This window comes from Parasteatoda tepidariorum, chromosome 11, assembly GCF_982258835.1.
Source record: "Parasteatoda tepidariorum strain Cologne lab strain chromosome 11, Ptep-v5.0, whole genome shotgun sequence".
Classification (NCBI taxonomy): Eukaryota; Metazoa; Arthropoda; class Arachnida; order Araneae; family Theridiidae; genus Parasteatoda; species Parasteatoda tepidariorum.
In genome coordinates this window covers 40,644,059-40,662,929 of record NC_141765.1, presented here as the reverse complement: position 1 = coordinate 40,662,929, position 18,871 = coordinate 40,644,059, and the positions used below count along the sequence as shown (strand labels likewise).

The 18,871-nt window shown below is 26.5% G+C and overlaps 1 protein-coding gene across 1 annotated transcript in view; it reads right to left on the bottom strand.

Annotated features, from left to right (window-relative positions):
* Positions 1-18,871, bottom strand: part of LOC107453262 (glycerophosphocholine cholinephosphodiesterase ENPP6-like) — a 66,621-nt gene that overhangs the window by 1,619 nt on the left and 46,131 nt on the right. The window contains exons 2-6 of the mRNA XM_087155391.1: positions 8,381-8,737; positions 6,889-6,998; positions 4,853-5,014; positions 3,450-3,593; positions 1,389-1,503 (exon numbers count right to left, since the gene is read on the bottom strand). Coding sequence (XP_087011517.1) covers positions 1,389-1,503; positions 3,450-3,593; positions 4,853-5,014; positions 6,889-6,998; positions 8,381-8,737 — 888 coding nt within the window. The remainder of the gene's footprint in view (positions 1-1,388; positions 1,504-3,449; positions 3,594-4,852; positions 5,015-6,888; positions 6,999-8,380; positions 8,738-18,871) is intronic.

Sequence of the window (18,871 nt, the reverse complement as noted above, 5' to 3'; positions counted from 1 at the left end):
GTCATTATCTTGGCTGTCATTTTACTGACTTATGAATGCCAGGACATTGAAGTGTTACCAAGAAATTTTTTAAACAGTTGAATGTAAAGAGAAAAAGCAAATATTAACCTAATACCAACTTTATGTAAGATTGTAATATGTTTGAATGTAATCAAAGTTATTTTTTTAATTTAAGGATTAATTATTATTTAAAATTTTATTCCGTACATATCAGCAACAAAACCATTTTTGATTCTTTCTACAGTGGATAAAAAGAATTAATTTATGCAATTTATGGTACATCTAATATAAAGGCTTAAGTTGAGTTACTTACTATTAGCCTAAAATGACTGTTTTTTAAACTTCTAAGCTAATATGTCATTTTCCTGGCATTCAGGATATGGTGAATTTTTATTTGATTTTTTTTTCTTGAGCAAATATCAATAAACTACACTAATGTAAGATATTAATAAATGTAACTAAATAAGTATACAAAAAGAATTAGGCTCTTTTGAAGACTTTAAATTTGAAGAAATTTTTTGGTCCGAATTGTCATGTTTCCAAAGAATCACCCATATATTAAAAGAAAGTAAATCATTCACATCACTTTCTGTAATGAATTTCTGTTTATTTGATAATTTAGCCAATTAGCTTCCTTCAAATCATTTTTTCCTCATTTTAATTTCTATTAATTTAAATCTTACTAAAAAGACAGAATCTGCACAATTTGTGTTTTTATCTATGAAGTTTTATATGTCTATAAAATATTATAAGGTGAAAATAAAATCACTGCATATGGTACCTATATGATACGATGTAATTTTAACCACTATGTGGTTGGTAGACCGAAGCAAGTTTAGTATTATTTATAAAAATGGCTAAAAAATGCCTCCAAAAGTCTCCAGATACTATATTGTTATTTTAATTTGATTACAATAAAAAATAAAACAAGAATTGTTTTAAATTTTAAAAAATATATATATTTTTCTGGTTTTAAAATAAAAAAATTATTTTGTGCTCTAAAAACACATAAAATAGTATTAATGCGCAGATTAATATCTTGCAATTTTGTAAAATAAAATGAGCTTGTTCTTGATTAATATCTTGAAGATAAGATTAATATCTTGCCCGCTTTGTTTATGGTTTTATGAAATAACCAAACTTTTTGAAAGAGAAATTTTTTAAAAAAATTGTCTGTACACGCGGTATATATACATTTGCTTTATCCCTTTTCCATCCTATTACCAACTAATATAAGCAGAATATATATATATATATATATATATATATATATATATATATATATATATATATATATATATATATATATATATATATATATATATATATATATATATATATATAGAGAGAGAGAGAGAGAGAGAGAGAGAGAGAGAGAGAGAACTTACCGGGGCCTCTTGCATAAAATATTGTTCTCATGTCTCTAACTTTATATGGATCATATCCATGATAGCCTTTAAATATACGTTCAGCAAAAGGTTTCATCTTTCTTGGATTTGAAAGCTGAAAAAAAGTTTTAAGAATTCATAAAAGTGCAGAATTTATATATGTTATATTTTTTTTAAATGCATTTGCAGACTTAATGAACTGCATAAAAAATAAATAAATAAAAAAATTTGCGATCTAGAATTATTTTTAAAACAAAATTTCCCATTGCTAACGCTAATACCTGACAAATTTTTAAGCATTCCCTACTAATTACTAAACAAGAAAGAAAGAGCACACAATCTTTCGCTTCGGCTTCGTCATCAAGAATATCGAATCATCATATGCTATCGTAAATGACTATCACTTACTATCTCTAACTTCCTGACTTATTTATTTGGACTCGAAGATTTTTCAAACTCGACATGACAAAATCAAATTCGAAAATTATTTTTCTTTCGAGATGCAAACAGAGTCACTCTCAAACAGTTTCTGTCCATATCATCAAGCAGCTTTCAGAGTCAACACAATCCCCACATGAACCCACTATGATAGTTTTAAAAAAATTTTATGAAACCAAAATAAGGTCTTTAAAAATTATTAGGACTTAGGACTTTTCAAATTATTGAGAAGTTGTAGTTTTAGGTCATCTTCAATGAAGTGAATCAGAAAGCATATCGTAAAAGTCAGTTGCAAGAATCATTGTGTAATGATCAAAAAAATTTAAATCAGCTCATTGCTTCACAATTAGAATATACGATCAAATAATATCGGTTTTATTGAGAGTAACTTGCGATGAGACATATTTAAATTTGCATTACCTACTGAATATCACATATGAATGTTTCGTAATCATGCATGCTTTTTTCGGATTACAGATGGAACTTTTGCAATTTTCTGCAGTTCTCACCCAAATTGTTAAACATCTTCAGGATGATATTGTAATGGAATACGATATAGGCACCAAAATACCAAATCTTGGCCATAACCAGATGTGTTATTCTCCAGATCTAAGACAAAGCCCTCTCATGGCGATCAACCGATAATACCTTTCTCTTTTGAAAACGGTCAAATGAAAATTCAAGATACAAAAACGAAAATTCAAGATATTTTGTCATTGCTCCAGAATCGTGTCTAGTGAAAGTATTACGAAAAAAAAATTTTCGAAATGCAAAATTTCAAGTCAATAGAAAGTTATCACTGCACTTTATAAATGAAGTTTTTCAAAATTGAGCAAAAATAAGTCAAAATAGCTCCGATATAAATAATAATCGAATTTACACACCTCGTGTATTTAAAATTGCAACAGCATATACTTACTTTTGAGTTATTTTTGATGTTTACATTTTTGAACTTAAAAACCGAAATTTGTTTCTTAAAAGCATTTACGCAACAGTCTGTTGTGATTAAGAGGTTCCAAGGAAGTTAAGGCACTATAGTTTCATGACCTAAGGCTTGATGGTGACAATGTGGACAGCAGAGGGGACCATCCACTTTTACTTCCTAACTAAACTCCTATGCTTCGATTTGAAGCTGGGTAGTCTCCAAGCCACCATCAGGGCTGGAATCCCAACACTTCAGTGCCTCGACCACGGTGCCATTGCTTATTTAAATTTGCTTTGCATTTATAGTTTTGAAGGAAAAATCTACATTTTCGATACAAAAAAAGAAACTTTAGGTTTATCTTGACTAGTTTAAATAAATATTTTTCTATATGAATAAAAAAATTGTTTAAAACATTAATGACCACAATGATAACTTTACATAGACGTGAAATTTTGAATTTCTCTAAAACTTTTTCGTTATTCTCCCTAACCAAGGAAGTGAGTCTACAGAAAGGAAGATTATTTGTTGTTGATATTTAATTTTTCAGTTATCATAATATGAATATGATAAACATATCTAGTTATTTTATTCACTCCCATACAATGCTTAAAACTTCATTAACGTGGTTCAAGATAATTATGATTTAAACAAAGTATAGACTAAAAAATATATAATATATAAAATAAAAAATATCTTACCGCTTTTATAACATAGCCTTCATCAGCAACAAGTAACAAAGGTTGAACTAGTTTGTTCTTTCTCAAATGATATTGATTTGGAATATCTTTCTTTTCATAAACGTTTAATCCCTTCAAATTAGCTCTAATGAGATCTTGGTACAACTAAAATATTGTAAACATGTTAAGATTTCAAGTATGATCATTAAATTTGTTTCAATACAATAAATTAAATTACTGAAATAAATAATTTTTTGTGTGTTTTTTTTTCTACATGGAGAAAAAAATTCTGGTAAAATTACCGAACTGCATGGTAATGACATTTTTAGTTAAAAAAAGCCATAATTTTAATTAATAAAACCGAATTTCACGGTACTTAAACCATTTTTATGGAAATTTTTTTGGTTTCTAAGTAAAACAGTATACCGCAGTACTGGAAGCGGTTTTGAAAAACGGTATTAACGATATTAGAAAATAGTTAGTTAATTACTTTGGCGGATACATTTTCATAACGTAGTTGCTTTTTGTTTTATTTTTTTCTTCAGAAATATGTGTACATTTTTTGTTTCGATGCTCTAATTAGAAATTTAAATCGAAATATTGAAAAAATTGAAACAATTTTCACATTTGTCCTAATCAAATAAAAAAAAATTTGTTTTCTTTATATTTATTCGCAGAGTTCATTGCTGATGTAAAGTGCAAAATATTTTCAATATTTAAATACGAATATTAAAGATAAACATTAAAATTAAAATAATTTTCTTAGTATCAATTTTTAAAATTCTTAATTTTCTAAGAATTTGTGATAATAAATCTTGAATAATTTATAATAACGCAGTGTTTTAATAAATTTTGCAAAATGGCTATTCCATAAAATAAACTGTTATAACTCCGTAAATATTTACACGGGGGAAAAAACTCTGGTAAAATTACCGTACTTCCATGGGAATGACATTTCTGATGATAATAATAACAATAATAATAATAATAAATGTAATTCTGAATAATAAATCAAAATATACGGTATTTAAGCCACTTATTTGGTCATTTGTATAGTAACGGTTTGTTGGAATTTCTGGTTTTCAAAATTAAAGCTCTTATAAACACACATTTAGTAAAAGACACAAAACTGAAAAGTAAATTTAACAGAATAAATGGTTTTTATGCCCTGCTCTAAGGTATCACGAATAAATTACCAAATATTACCACATTTATCAAATTTTATCACATATTATTAAAGCATATTTTATAGAAAAGTTTCCTTGCCTTCTGAGTTGGGTTCAAAATTACAAGGCTGCGGAGTTGAACATTGATAGTCATAAACTCAGAATCGGGTCAGCTAATCAACACCGGTAATAAAATAATATGAAATATAAAACAAAGAGAGAACTGGAGCAAGTGGGTATTCTAATAATTGTACTTACTTTATCAGCTCTTCCTGTTTGGGGCAAAATCATCGAAACAGCACCCCTATCTAACATTAGTTTCACATCATCCAAATCAATTGCTTTCTCAATATCAATTACTTTTGCTTTAGAAGGATTGATTGCAAGCATTCCATGATCTGAGACGACAATAAGATTCACCTGAAATTTTTAAAAGTTACATTTGATGCATTTTTTCTATAAAAAAAAAGTCATTCTCGAGGAAAGTTTAAAAGAAAAACAAAGAATATATATTTATTGCACGAAAAAGTAAAGACAAACCATTCCAGCAAATGATGACAACCAATATCACTGAAATGATGACCATCAATGAAAACATAAACCCACGTTTGTTGAATAAAAAAGGTAATCTTGCTCTTCTGAGTACTCATCGCTACTTAATTCAAAGTTTGCCAAAAATTGTAAGCTTAAGTCCCAAACGGAAGATTATGTTAGATAACTTTTCAGTTAACTTGATAAAATTGAACGCTTGAATGCATAGAAAAATTAAGAACCTTCTTTTAAACATATTTTTCCACCGAAAGTCAATTTTTTTAAGGCCTGGTCTAAAAGAAAGAATATTTACTACCAACCTAAAAAATTAAGTGTTTTTAAAATGTCACTAAACATGTTCCTCTACTAGGCTACTCACTTTACGTTCTGATCAAGTCTTTAAAACTATAATCCGAATTTGCACACTTACCTACAGAGAGCACATTCAGTCACGATGATTCAATTTAATATTCAGTGGTTATAGACTTATAAGTTTTTTGATCTATAATAAATAGATTTTCATGTACAATACACAAAAAAGGACTATCGTGAATTACCTTTAAATTAATGATCGGATCGTCCATTCTAGGACTCAATTTTAATAGTTCGAAGGGATGAACTCAAATATGCTAATTAATTAGTGAAGATGATATTCTAATTCATGAAACAGGGAGAAAAACGTACTTTCTCTGAGGAAACAAATCTTTTTTCAGGCGGATTCTGATTTCTGATACTCAAAATATAGAGGGTAGCCGCTATCCGTGAAATATAGTCCTATAAGGACTATATGGTCAGGACTTTACGTAAGGTCAAGTAATCGCTCCATAGTCTGGTCCCCTTAATGCTAATTTAATTTTGCTTTTTTCATATTTCCTACTATCTCAAGGAAATTTCAAGAAAATTGGAACATTCTTGCCCATAATTATAAACTGTAACATAATGAGAACAATACTAAAAGCTTAATTAATTGGGTGTACATACTATTTCGAATTTTATGTATGTTTTACGAAATTTTTAAATGATATAAATACTTTAAAGCAATTTTTATGCAAAATCATTTGTATTAACCTACAGTTTATTTTTATTTTCACATAGTTATGTACATAAATGAGCCATTCTCGCAAAAAAATTCATTCAGCGAAAAATATTTAGTTATAAATAAAATTTAGACAAAAACCTTTAAAATAAACTAGATACTAAGCACATATTTATAAATACTAAGCACAGATACTTAATAATATTTTGTTCTTTTTATTTTAGCAAAGCTTTAGTTAAAGCTTTTTATATGTATTTTAAACCCAAAAAAAGCTAACTAAGGTGAACAACGTTTAAGAGCACAAAAATATTTATTCGTTTATTTATTTATTTATATTTATTTATTTATATTTATATTTATATTTATATTTATATTTATTTATTTATTTATTTATTTATTTATTTGTTTATTTATTTATTTATTTACTTATTTATTTATTTATTTATTTATTTATTTATTTATTTATTTATTTATATTATTTATTTTCCAAAAAAAAGCTAGCTGGTTATTTTTCTTGGCTTAATTGAAAGTTGAAAACCCTGTTGCTGATAACTTTTAAAAGGAATGGATATAAACTTTTATACATGTATGATTTCAAATATACGATTCTGAAAAATTAGATCTATAGCAAAATTTATGAACCAGAAAAATTTCACAATATTTCCTAAATTTCATCAATTGTTAATGTATCATGATTCTGAGTGTCTCATTTCAATTATCAAATTACCTGGCGTTCTAGTCCTCGTCTTGCTATTTCATCTTGAAGGGTGTTAAGTATTGCATCAATATCAAGCAGTGACTGAATTCGATCCACCGAATCAGGTCCGCTGAAGTGCCCTGAAAACACAGAATACTTTGCAATTTCACTGAAATTTAAATTAAACTAAATAGAAAACAATAGTAATAGCTAGTAAACAATGTGGGGCATGCATTAAAAAAAGCTTGAGATATGAATGGAATAGCGAAAAGTATCGATATTTTTTAACTATCCCGATATTATCTTACAATATATTGATATTTTTTAACCCTTTCACGCCGGTTATCCCGAATATGTGCCATCATGAACCGTTCTCAACCAGGGTGCGAAGATAAAAATGGTAGCCAAATTATTCCATGTGCAGTTTATTTGTTGGTTGGGTAGTAATATTTTGATTTATTTAATTTACTATTAATTCGTTCAAAATAAAAATGTTATGTTTACATTTTAAATTAACATTTATTAGATATGTGATTAGAGTAAGATTGACTTAGGTGTAAGCAAAAAAAGACTGTCAAATAAGCTATGCTCACATTTAAGCGACCGTTTTTTTTTCTGTCCAGATTCTGATTATATACTAAAGCACTTAGGAATCACCAGTCCCAAAGAGGATAATTATCACAATATTATCTTATCAAAATTATTTACATTCGTTTGATTCAGATTTCATTTAAATTCATTTTCGTTAAATTTATATTTCTGTTTGATAAGATTCTATACAAATTAATTTCAAAAGTAGGTAATTAGTATTTTTTTATTATCATTATTTAGTGATTGTAAATTGTAAAAGCAATTATACTTCTATCATATCAAGAAATACATTTTTTTAAATGGGATTGTTTTTTATAAATATTAGACACTGTTAAACTTTCTCAGTGAAAATTTATCCATCTTTTTCGGGAAATCGTTGCTTTTTGTCTCTGTATTAAAAATACTTCATGACTTTGAGATATACCCTGTATTACATGAATACTTATTTGTATAATTTCCTTTTGTTAAACTTATTTTCGCAAAAACTAGCGAGCAACATTGGATTAGCTTATTTCACCAATAAGTAATTTTCATATTTAAATACAATTGACGACGCTTATACTTCACCCGCTCTAAGCTTAACCGTTAATAGAAAGTTTATTTAAATGAAATTGCTATAAATTTACCATTTGCATCAATATTTTCTTAGCAGACTAAATCTAATCGAAAGTTATCCTTTTGGAATTCAGTCAATTCACCTTGGGTATCTCTATTTACTTGCCCCATACCCAATAATTGGCATATCCTTCACATTTCGTTAGTTTTTTACCGTGTATGACAACTTGGCTACCATCTCACCAATAAGCACCTGTTTTTTTAAATATCTTTTCCCTGGAGTGATCCATATTGGTTTTGCATCTTAAATCAATATCTAATATTCCTATGCTTAACCGTTAAAAGAAAGTTTATTTAGAAATTATTATAGACTTACCATTTGCATCAACAGCTTCATAGTAGACCATACCTAATCGAAAGTTGTCTTTTTGGAATTTGTCTAACAAGTCGGTGAATGCATCTTGTGTATCTCTATTTACTTTGCCCCATACCCAATAATTGGCATATTCTTCACATTTTGTTGGTTTTATACCATGAATGGGGACTTGGCAACCATCCCACCAATAAACAGCTGATTTTAAATCTCTTTTCTCTGCTGTGACCCATACTGGTTCTGCATTGTTCCACCAATGACTATGAGAAGCATTTGAATGAAGTGCCATCAAGAACAAATCATCACGTTCTTTATCATACATGTAATTTTGCACAATGCCGTGACTTTCTGGATATAGACCTAGAACGAAAAAGAAAAATTACATTTTGAATTATTCTCAAGAGCTTATATTGTAACTAAAATTAAACTTCTTTTACTCAAATGACTGTGCAACTGTATAAGGAATTCTATTTGGCAAAATGGTATGAAATTTTAATAACAGACATTTGAAATTACGTGCTCAGGACTTATTTATTAAAAATAGTATTTAAATTCTCTGATAGATGGCACAATAGGAAATTGCATGAGTCTTAATGATATAAAATTTGGAGAGCAGACGCTTCAAATGATGTGATCTACTGTTTTAAAATTTAAAAAAAAAAGAATTGAGTAAAAACAAATCTCAATCCATACGACTTATCCTAAAGGGTCAACTTAAATTAGTAGTTTATGTGACGCCTATGGTCACAGTAGGGTCTCAGCAATCCTATTTTATGTACTATATGTAGTACTTTTTCCTCCTCTTTATGCTGTATAACATCACCCCACTGACAAATTTTGGGACCCCCCCCCCCCTCTCGCATGTGGTCTAGAAATAGATTAACTCTTTTTTTAAAACAAGTTATGGCGTTATACTTTCTATCCACCTTAAAAAAATTATAATTTATTTTAATCTAGATTTATGTATTTTCTAAGCCTAATTATCATAAAATAACAATATCATAAAATAACAATCATTTTAAGCACTTGATTTTTTTTTTTAAAATTTCATTATTTTACGAAAAAATTAATAAATACTAACATCAAAATGTATTCTTACAAATTATTTCAGCTTTCAATCATTAATAAAATAAGTAAAATTAAATCTAAAAATACTGAGTTTAAATAACCAACTCAAATATTAATAATATTTTATTATTTATTATTGAGAGTTTTGTAAGTTTTTACTTTATATTTAATTAATTTATGAAAATAACTTCTAAATGGGTAAAAAAAACTTATGCTAAGCTCACAATTAAGCTGCAAGAATTTTTTAAACAATACAGACCTTAACATACAGGCTAAATATATTCAAAGTACAAATTCAAACTTAAAAAATCTTATTAAGATAAAATTTCACTTCAAAAATTTGAATTGCACTTAAAGTTCAAAAATGTATTTTGAACTGATATTTTTTTATCAATAAATGAGTTAAAATATCATTATTTTATTTGAACAGTTTTTATGTACAGTGCACGAAACAAAAACGGTCCACCCTGAATAACTTTTGATCTAATGTTAATTTTACTTTTTACGTTTTCGCTATATCTCGAGAAATTTTAAAGCGAATTGAAAACTTTTTGCTCATAAATATAAAATTCTTTTATCTAAAGATACTTTCAAGTAAAAAAATAACTTTTAGTAAATGTTTATTATTTTTTATTATTCTATTTATCAAGTGTCGAAAAAATTTCGAAATGTAAGGTATACAATTTCTGCAACATTTTAAGGACTATAATTTAGCAAGGCAAAATACGAAATTTGGCCGAAATCAGTAGAACAGTTCCTGAGAAATTGAGTTTTAAAAAATTCCGAAATTTAAAATTATATTTCTCTGAAACCCAACTCAGAAAACAAGCTAATTGAAATATCGGTTAAAATTTGTGTCCTTAGTTGAGCGATTTGAGTTACACTAATCTGCACTTGCGTTACATCGAGGCAAAAACCGCAGAATCCTCTAAGATTAGCCTGGTATCTAATCTTTCTTTTTCACACAAGCTGAGAAGTCTAACTCCTGAGGCATTTACGAAACGGAAAGTTTCGGTTCAGATCTATGATCAAAGTAATATACAAACCAAAAACAATTGTAGTCAGGTAAAAAATATCAACTTAAATCATTTTTATCAGATTTCCACTAATTAACTGGTAATCTTAGTAGTTCAAAGGGGGTGACTTCAAATATGCTAATTAAGTAATTCTATTATTAATTAAATGACAGCATTAGATACAAAGAAGTACTTTCTCAAAATAAACATACCACATTCTCATTGATTTGGATTTTCGACCATCGAAATGGGGGAAAGGTTCCGCAATCTAGGAAATATGGTCCCAATAGTTTACAGTCAGGAGAGCGTAACTTTTGTGTATTTTGCCATAACTCAAGAATTTTTTAAGCGAATTGAATAACTTTTCTACGCTTATTCTAAAATTTTGTTATACAACAATGAGTTTTCTATAAAAAAATGTTTGATAATTATTTTTTTTCTTATTATTTAATAAAGGCCGTAAAATGTTGAAATTTTTACGCGATTTTAAATTTTGTAATTATAAATCTCATAGTACAAAATTTGTACAAAATAGACCATATTGTTCTATAGAAATATAAGCTTAAAAACACAGCTTTTTTGAAATTTTATTACTCAAAACTATTTGATCGAATTCGTACGGATTTTGTATTTTGTCATTTAAAATTGCATAGTTTATAACTATGTAAAAATTTGTGTACTTTAAGATTCACATTTTTTTAATCTTTATTAAATGAAATAATAAAATGTAATAATTATTTATTAAAAGTTTTTTTAGATGGAATTGTTTGGAGATAAACGAATTTTATAATACTACTTCGTCTCTTATCTCTATTTTAAAACCTTAAATATGAGCAAAAGTTCAATATTATTTTATAATACTTCATAAATGAAACAAAAAAATATATTAAAAAAAGGTTATAACTACGCAGGCCTGCAAAAATTTGACTTATAAGAAAATTGATTTAGATATAATGACTGATTTTTATATTGTTTAGCCAGCTGATTCCAAATATGGTATCCATTTCTTTCAATCATATAATGATTTTTGCAAACTTAACTTAAATATATGGAGAAAATTCACATTTTATAAATTCAGGAGTCTAGGACAAACTATAAACAACTACAATGACAAACGAGATATTCTTTCTGATGTATATTTTTACGTTGAATGGAATGAAATCCAACTGAAGTCAATAGGATTAATAGTTTAGTTATTAAGGTTTATGTCTTTAAGGTAATAGTTATTAAGGTTTTATGTCTTTAAACACGGAAAAAAAATTCTGGTAAAACTACCATACTGTATAGAAATGACTTTTCTGGAGAGAAAAAACACGCAATTCTGGCTAATAAAGCCAAAATATATGGTGTTTGAACTATTCATTTGCTAGTTTTACCGTTCATATGGCTACGGTGGACTGGAAGTTCTGGTTTTTAAAATTATAGTTCTTATTACCACACATTAATAAAAACTCCAAACTGAAAGATAAATTTATCCAAATTAATGGTTATGCTTTAAGATATCATTAGAAAATTACCAAACTATATCACATATTATGAAACCATATTTAATGATTAATTTTATCAAAATCATTAACAAAGTGCTTGAATAAAAATTATCAAGGTTTTTGGTGTTCTTATAGCACGTTAAATTTTATTATTCTCTGGTGATTTTAACCCTATTTTTTAGTGCAAAAATGTCTGAATACTTTTTTCTCAATTATGTGTAGTTTTGTACATATAATTTATAAATATAGGCCTTTAACGTTTTTTTTTCAAACAAATGTCGATTGTCTTCTATATATTTTTTGCACTGAATTGAATAACCAAATTATAGTTAATAAAGTAAAAAGATTAAGATGAAGTTAAAAGGTTTTATAAGTTTTTATGTATCAAAAGTTCAATTTTGTATACCTATTTACGCATTTTACACTGCTATATAATAAAGCGCAGCTTGTTTACAATAATTTTCATGATCAATCAAAATATAATAAAAATTAAATCAATCAATAATAAACTAATATTTTTGATGCTGTAGGAAATTTATGCGTAAACATGTATAAATCAAAAGCCATAGTTTTTTTCACAAAAATAGCATATATTTTAACTATTAGTTTTATTGATTTAATTTTGATTATATTGGATTGAGTTTGATTATAGTGACATTAAAAAGTATGTAAGAAACAATATCTTACATCTACAGATGGCAATCTCATACATGTAAAAATGACAAAGTAGGTGCGAAGAGTACAAACGAGTACAAAATTTTACTTTCCATGTAAAAATCATTATTAACTCCCCAAGTGTTAATGCTGTCGATTGGGGATTCTTTTTACTCAATTTAGTTTAATAAAATTCATCAGAAACAATGACTCATTTGTCTTACTAAGAATATTTTAGTTCCCTTTAATAGATTCTATTATGAAAGAAGGAAAAAGAACATAATCACTTCATTAATAAAGTTTTTTTTTATTATTTATTCGCATCACAGGATTGCCTAAACACCTCACGTTTTAACCAAAAGTACGACTTGCGGCTATCTTCTTTTCTAGTTTACAATACAAAGGATTAGTGGCTATAGAAATCAAAATTTTTAATTTGTGTGAAAATGGTACGTGGTTGAATTAATTATTTTTTACTGAAATCAGCATTCAAAAATCTATCAGAAACAGCTATTGGTTTCTAAACAATTTTTTGGTCACAGGCTTGTGTAATATAGAAATTCACTTGCCTCCTTACAATTTGAAAAGATAGACCTACTGTGGCATTCACTGAATTGGTCTCCAGTGTTTCATGTCAACTTTAAGCAAAAAATGGATTAATTAATGTGTGTAATTTACCAGGGAGAAAACAATCCGTTATTATACTTTTAAATGTTGATTGTTTTTTAATTGACACCATAGATAATTACACACTAAAATAAATAGATAGACCCACTTCTTTACACACTGAAACGGTCCCCAGTGCTTCATGTTCACTTAAAGTAAAATAAAGATTACTTTATGGGTGTAATTTCTCAGGGAGAAAACTACTTGTTTTTCTACTTTTAAATTATGATAGCTTTTCAATTGACATTAAATAGAGAATTATCTGCTCTACATGAGAAATTAAGATTCGTACACATACTCTAAAAATGTTACAAAAAAATGAAATGCTATTTCTTATTTATTAAGAAGTTTTTATTTACTGTTATTTGAAAAACTTTAAAGAATTCTAATTTTTTCTATATACATTGATGGTCTTAAAAATCTTGCTAATTCTTTAACTTTACATTTTAAAAATCAAATTTTATTTTAAAAATTCTGAAATTCTCTTCCAAAACTAAGAGAAAATAATATTTTTTAACTTTTATTTTTAAAGAAAAGAAACCCTTAAAAATGTTTTTAACCATTCCAATATCATTTTATTATTTTCAGAATTTCTTAAATGTTTGCAGTTTGCAATACTCGTACATAACTATCAAAATTATTTAAAATCTATTTTAATTATTTCTACATTTCTTCCCACATATAATAGAAAAACAAAATTATAACATCAAGTAAAATATGTAAGATTTAATAACTAGCCATATATCTTACTATATAAAACTGCTAATAAATATAAAAAAATTAAAACATTAAGTTTAAATAAAAATATAAAGCAAAATAAAAGCAAAACATTTAATACTCATATCTTTTCTTCCTATTATTGGAAGAAAATAATTTAAAAGACTCGAGGAAATATATGATAAACAACGCAAAGTTTCCTGTTCCTAATCACCGCACAATATGCACTATTTACTTATTTATCAACCAAGAAGTTTTAATGATGGACGGCATGTAAATATTTTATTGACACTTCATTTAAAAAATAAGAAATAGTAAATAATAAGGTGATTGACAGCACTTATTTTACTTCTTAAAAAGAACTTTTATTGTTAAAAAATGCTTTTCTTAAACTGCATAGTGTGAAATTAAGTTTTTTAAACGCTTGAGTAAGGTTTTTGCAAAACATCAAATAGAAAAATTCATTTTTTAACCTTTTACTAGCAATACAATAATATTTTGTACAAGTAACAGCATTTACTTACAGTCTTTTTGTATGCATTTCATACACTTTTCAAGCTTGCGCACACAATTCCCCAAGTTTCATTGATAAAATATTTTCAGTTAAAAGCTATTGTATGAACTAAGGCTATCGTATGATCTGTAATCTTACAAATGTTTTAAATTTTAAAAAATTTAAACAAAGGGCAAAATTAGAATAATTTCCACATCGATTGTTTTTTATACAAATATTATTAAATGAAACTATTTCGAAAGAAAGTAATTAAAAAATATTGTTTTTTTTAAATACAGTTTCTATTTCATTAAAAAAGCTTACAGAGGGTTAAAAAAAGCATCGGAATGATAAAATATCACGAGAAATATGCATAGAATCAAAAATCTAGAAAAATGCAGGCAAAATATGTTCATTAGATGCATTCAGTTATACAAATTTGACTCTACCCCGCCTCACTTCCTTCTGATGAGATGGTATAACTTAGAAATTTTAAATAAAAAATTCTATTTTATATTTTGAAAAAAAAAACACCTAACTCAACTCCTCTTTCCAAAACCGGTGTCATCTGAAATTGGGGGAAGTGAGGCAAAATATTAGATAGTATTTTCAAAATATAATGCACTTCTATTTTTATTTTTTCGATCTAACGTTTATTTTTCGAGAAAAGTTAGTTTTAATCAATCTTTACCTCATATTCATTTCGCAATTACGAGGCAATGCCAAAAACATGTGAGTAAATCTTTTCACTTTTTTTTTCTGTAAAATCCCACTCAGTCGAAAAAGGGGGTTTCTAATTAAAACTGCGCAGTTTTCCCCTTATCCTCAGGGCTGGGATTAGGTTCAAGTTTGCAACCTTTGTAGGCATCTTTTGATCAGATGGGTACTTCTCGGGATGTTTGACTTGATGCTTACGAAATTTTTGGACTACCTGCATACAATGAGTATTTTCAAAAAGCTGAAAAAAAAGATGATTTGTTTTTCTTTTTAAACCAAATGATTTAAACATCCCTTTTAGCGTAGTTTGCTCTTTATGTACATATGCATTAATTGGTTTTTAAATATGATTTTTTTTCTTATGTGTAAGGTTAAATTAATGTTTAAATAAAAGCATTTATATTCATAATTATATGTTTCTAATTTCTAAGATTTCTATCTATGACGTGATGTTATTTAATGTGACGTTGCTTTATGACGTTACATAATTTCTAGGTCGATAGTAAAAGCCATAAAACTTGTGGCCTTTTTTAAAATGATAGTAAATTAGAATACAAAAGTTAAACTTAAGTAATTTTTTGGAACAAAACTTAATTAAAACTTAAGCATCTTTTAGTGGTTGTAAAAACAGAGTCTGCTGAAAAGGAAAAATAAAAAATTATGTTTAATTCTTCTGCGTTTCACTTACTCGGTTAAATACTTACAAAATTAAAGTTTTACGACGTAAAAAACAGTTACTTTGGAATTGTTTTATAAGTTGTAGCATATCTTAAAATAAAGACCATTAAAAAACATGTTATTCGTTGACATATTAATTATACATATTTGAAGCATTTAAATCACAAACAAGAGGCATAAAATTTCCTTACAAATACCAAGAAGAATAAAAATATTAATGTTATCATTTAGAATATAAAAATGAAGTTAATTACTAGAGTAAAAAAAGATATAATTTAATTGCTCTTTTTCATGATATTAAAAAGTTCAAAAAATTACTTTCAAGACAAATAATTTGGATCTTTTGTGGTTTGAAGTGCAATAATAACTAAATTTTAGTTAGAGTCGATTCCTGTCTTTGAAAGCACTTGTCCAAACTTTTTCTATACCGTGATGTTTCAAGATACAAGAGAGCCAAAGTTTAAAATTAAAAAAATATATTCTATTTAAAAAAGATATCGTAATATTAATAATTTTATAATATAAAATGCTTGAGATTAAGATTTTGTCCAATATTATTAGGCCCATACCAGTAATTATGTTTAAAAAAAAATTATGTTTCATTTTTAACATAATAAAAGGCTTTAAAACGAGTCATCATGATTCTCGATGAGTTCATTTCCTCCATCATAATTCCATAATTGCTAAATAAATGGATAAATAACACTTCTGTACAGATTTTTAGAAATATAAATTAAATTAATTCTGGGTTATTTTCCAAAATTGTCCAATAATATGGCACTTAGTAATTTGCCAATCAAGAGAATTATACATCAAATATGCATGTAATAATTTTTAAGTGCAATCATGTGAGTCACAATTCCGTAATTTCTAAGTTTAAGGAATTCCGTTATTTCTAAGTTTAAAGAAAAAATTTGGTGATTTAGATTCAATTGAGAGCCATTTTTGAAATTGTTTCAGGGAAAAAAAATGCCATTTGAAATTAGATTTCAACTTCGAATTTAAAATATTCATTTTGGACTTAAACCAAAACTTTTAAAACAATTTTTAGATTTCCATCAATTTTCTTTTTGTATTAAGCTCTGTTTTATGACAACAAAACTGACTTTTCATCTTTTAACATAATCGATTTTCACTAATCATTTTTATATGCACTGTAAAAAATTTCGGTGATAGTTGCCACAATTTTTGGTGTTAAGCTAAACTAAATACAATCTTAAGTACAAAACTATTATTATAGTGCATATAAAATTAACAAAATGACAATTTTTTTGAAAGAATTAGAGCGAATATTTTACTAAAAATGTGCTGATTTTAAAACGAAATGTTTTTGCAATAAAACCATAAATTAGTTCAACTGCGCATCAAATCGGCAGTAAATAAACAAACTGAAAATCAAACTATAATCTAGAAAAGTATATAAAAAAGTAACAACGTGCACTGTAAAAAATTTAGTTTACCTCAACATTAAAAATGCTGGCAACTGTACACAAATTTTTTTAACAGTGTACCGTATTGAGAATTGAAATAAATATATTCAGTAAAATATTTCCAACTAATTTATCTTTTTATTTATTACATAATTCAAAATGTTTTCCCTGACAAATGATTATTGAAAAATAATTTATGTGCAAAAATTATTTTAAATAATTTTTTAATTGTTTTTATTATAAAAAAAAGAACGAAAATGTTATAGTAGCAAAGTATAAGATAAACTTAACATCGTCTTAAAATATATTGGGTGATTCCCTGTTGGAAAGAAAATTCGAAATTATTATTTTAGACAGGTTTTTCATATGATTAAAATCATTTTATGCATCCACATTTTGCTCTAGGATGGTTTTATATTTAGATACTTAGATTTTTAAATTAGTATATAGTGATAAATTTCATGCATCACGTGTTCTGCAAAACAGCGGAATCTCTCTATAATTTTGAATAATATCCGCATTTTAACTGTGAATTTAGTTGAAAAGCTTTTAATAAATAAAACTACAACAGTAAAACTTACATTTTTATGTTTTTTATATTAAGTTTTTATGTCTTAGAAGCCATTCAAGCGATTTCTACCAGTCATTTCACCTCTAAGACATTCACCCCAAATTGGATAAGATGTAAAAGATTTTAACCTTTCAAATAAATACCGTAGACATATATTATCAATTTTTTAATCATTAATAAAATAAATAATAAAGTTTTAAATTGCTAAAAAATCTATTGCTTGGAACTTCTTTAGATAAAAAGTTTAATAAATTAGTGCAAAGATTTTTTGATACGCAATATTAGTTTCAAAGATTTGGTGAAATGTACAATATATTTCTAACCATGAAATGTAAGTATGCATTACAAATGCTATCTTTAAAAAAATTACTTTAAAAATTGCAATTTTAAAACTGAAGATAAAAAAATCTTAAATTAATTTTAATAATCCTTAAAAATCTTAAATTCCTTTTAATATGAGAGTAATAAATAAAAAAATACAACTTCACCCGTTGGGATTAAGGTATTTTTTGCTCTTTAAAGTAGACTGTTTCAGTTTCAAAGCTGAAATCAAAGAACTAAAAATATCTTATTAAGAATAAATAATTCGATATGTTCAATTTAGAATTATTTTACGCATAAAAAGTTATGAGAAATCAATAACGAAGTCTAAAATTTTAAAACAAAAAATTACAAAAATCATGGAGATAAGAGACTAATAGCAACAAATAAATTTTAAATTCACAATTACTAGTCTTCTTTAGTAATAATTTACTACAGGAAAAAAGAAATCGGAAAGTAACCTAAATCAAGTTAATTATGAATGATTTTTAAATAATTCCATTGACAAGCAGGTTGAAAATTATCCCCGGAAGTAAAATAGGCAATTTCAAGGTTCGGTAAACAGCATGGAGTTAATTGTAAGCATCAATTTTATCAATGTTACAACTTGTTTTTTCTTTTTTATTAATTTAATCATTCTGTGTAAATCGTGTATTTAATAAAAACGCGAGAATTT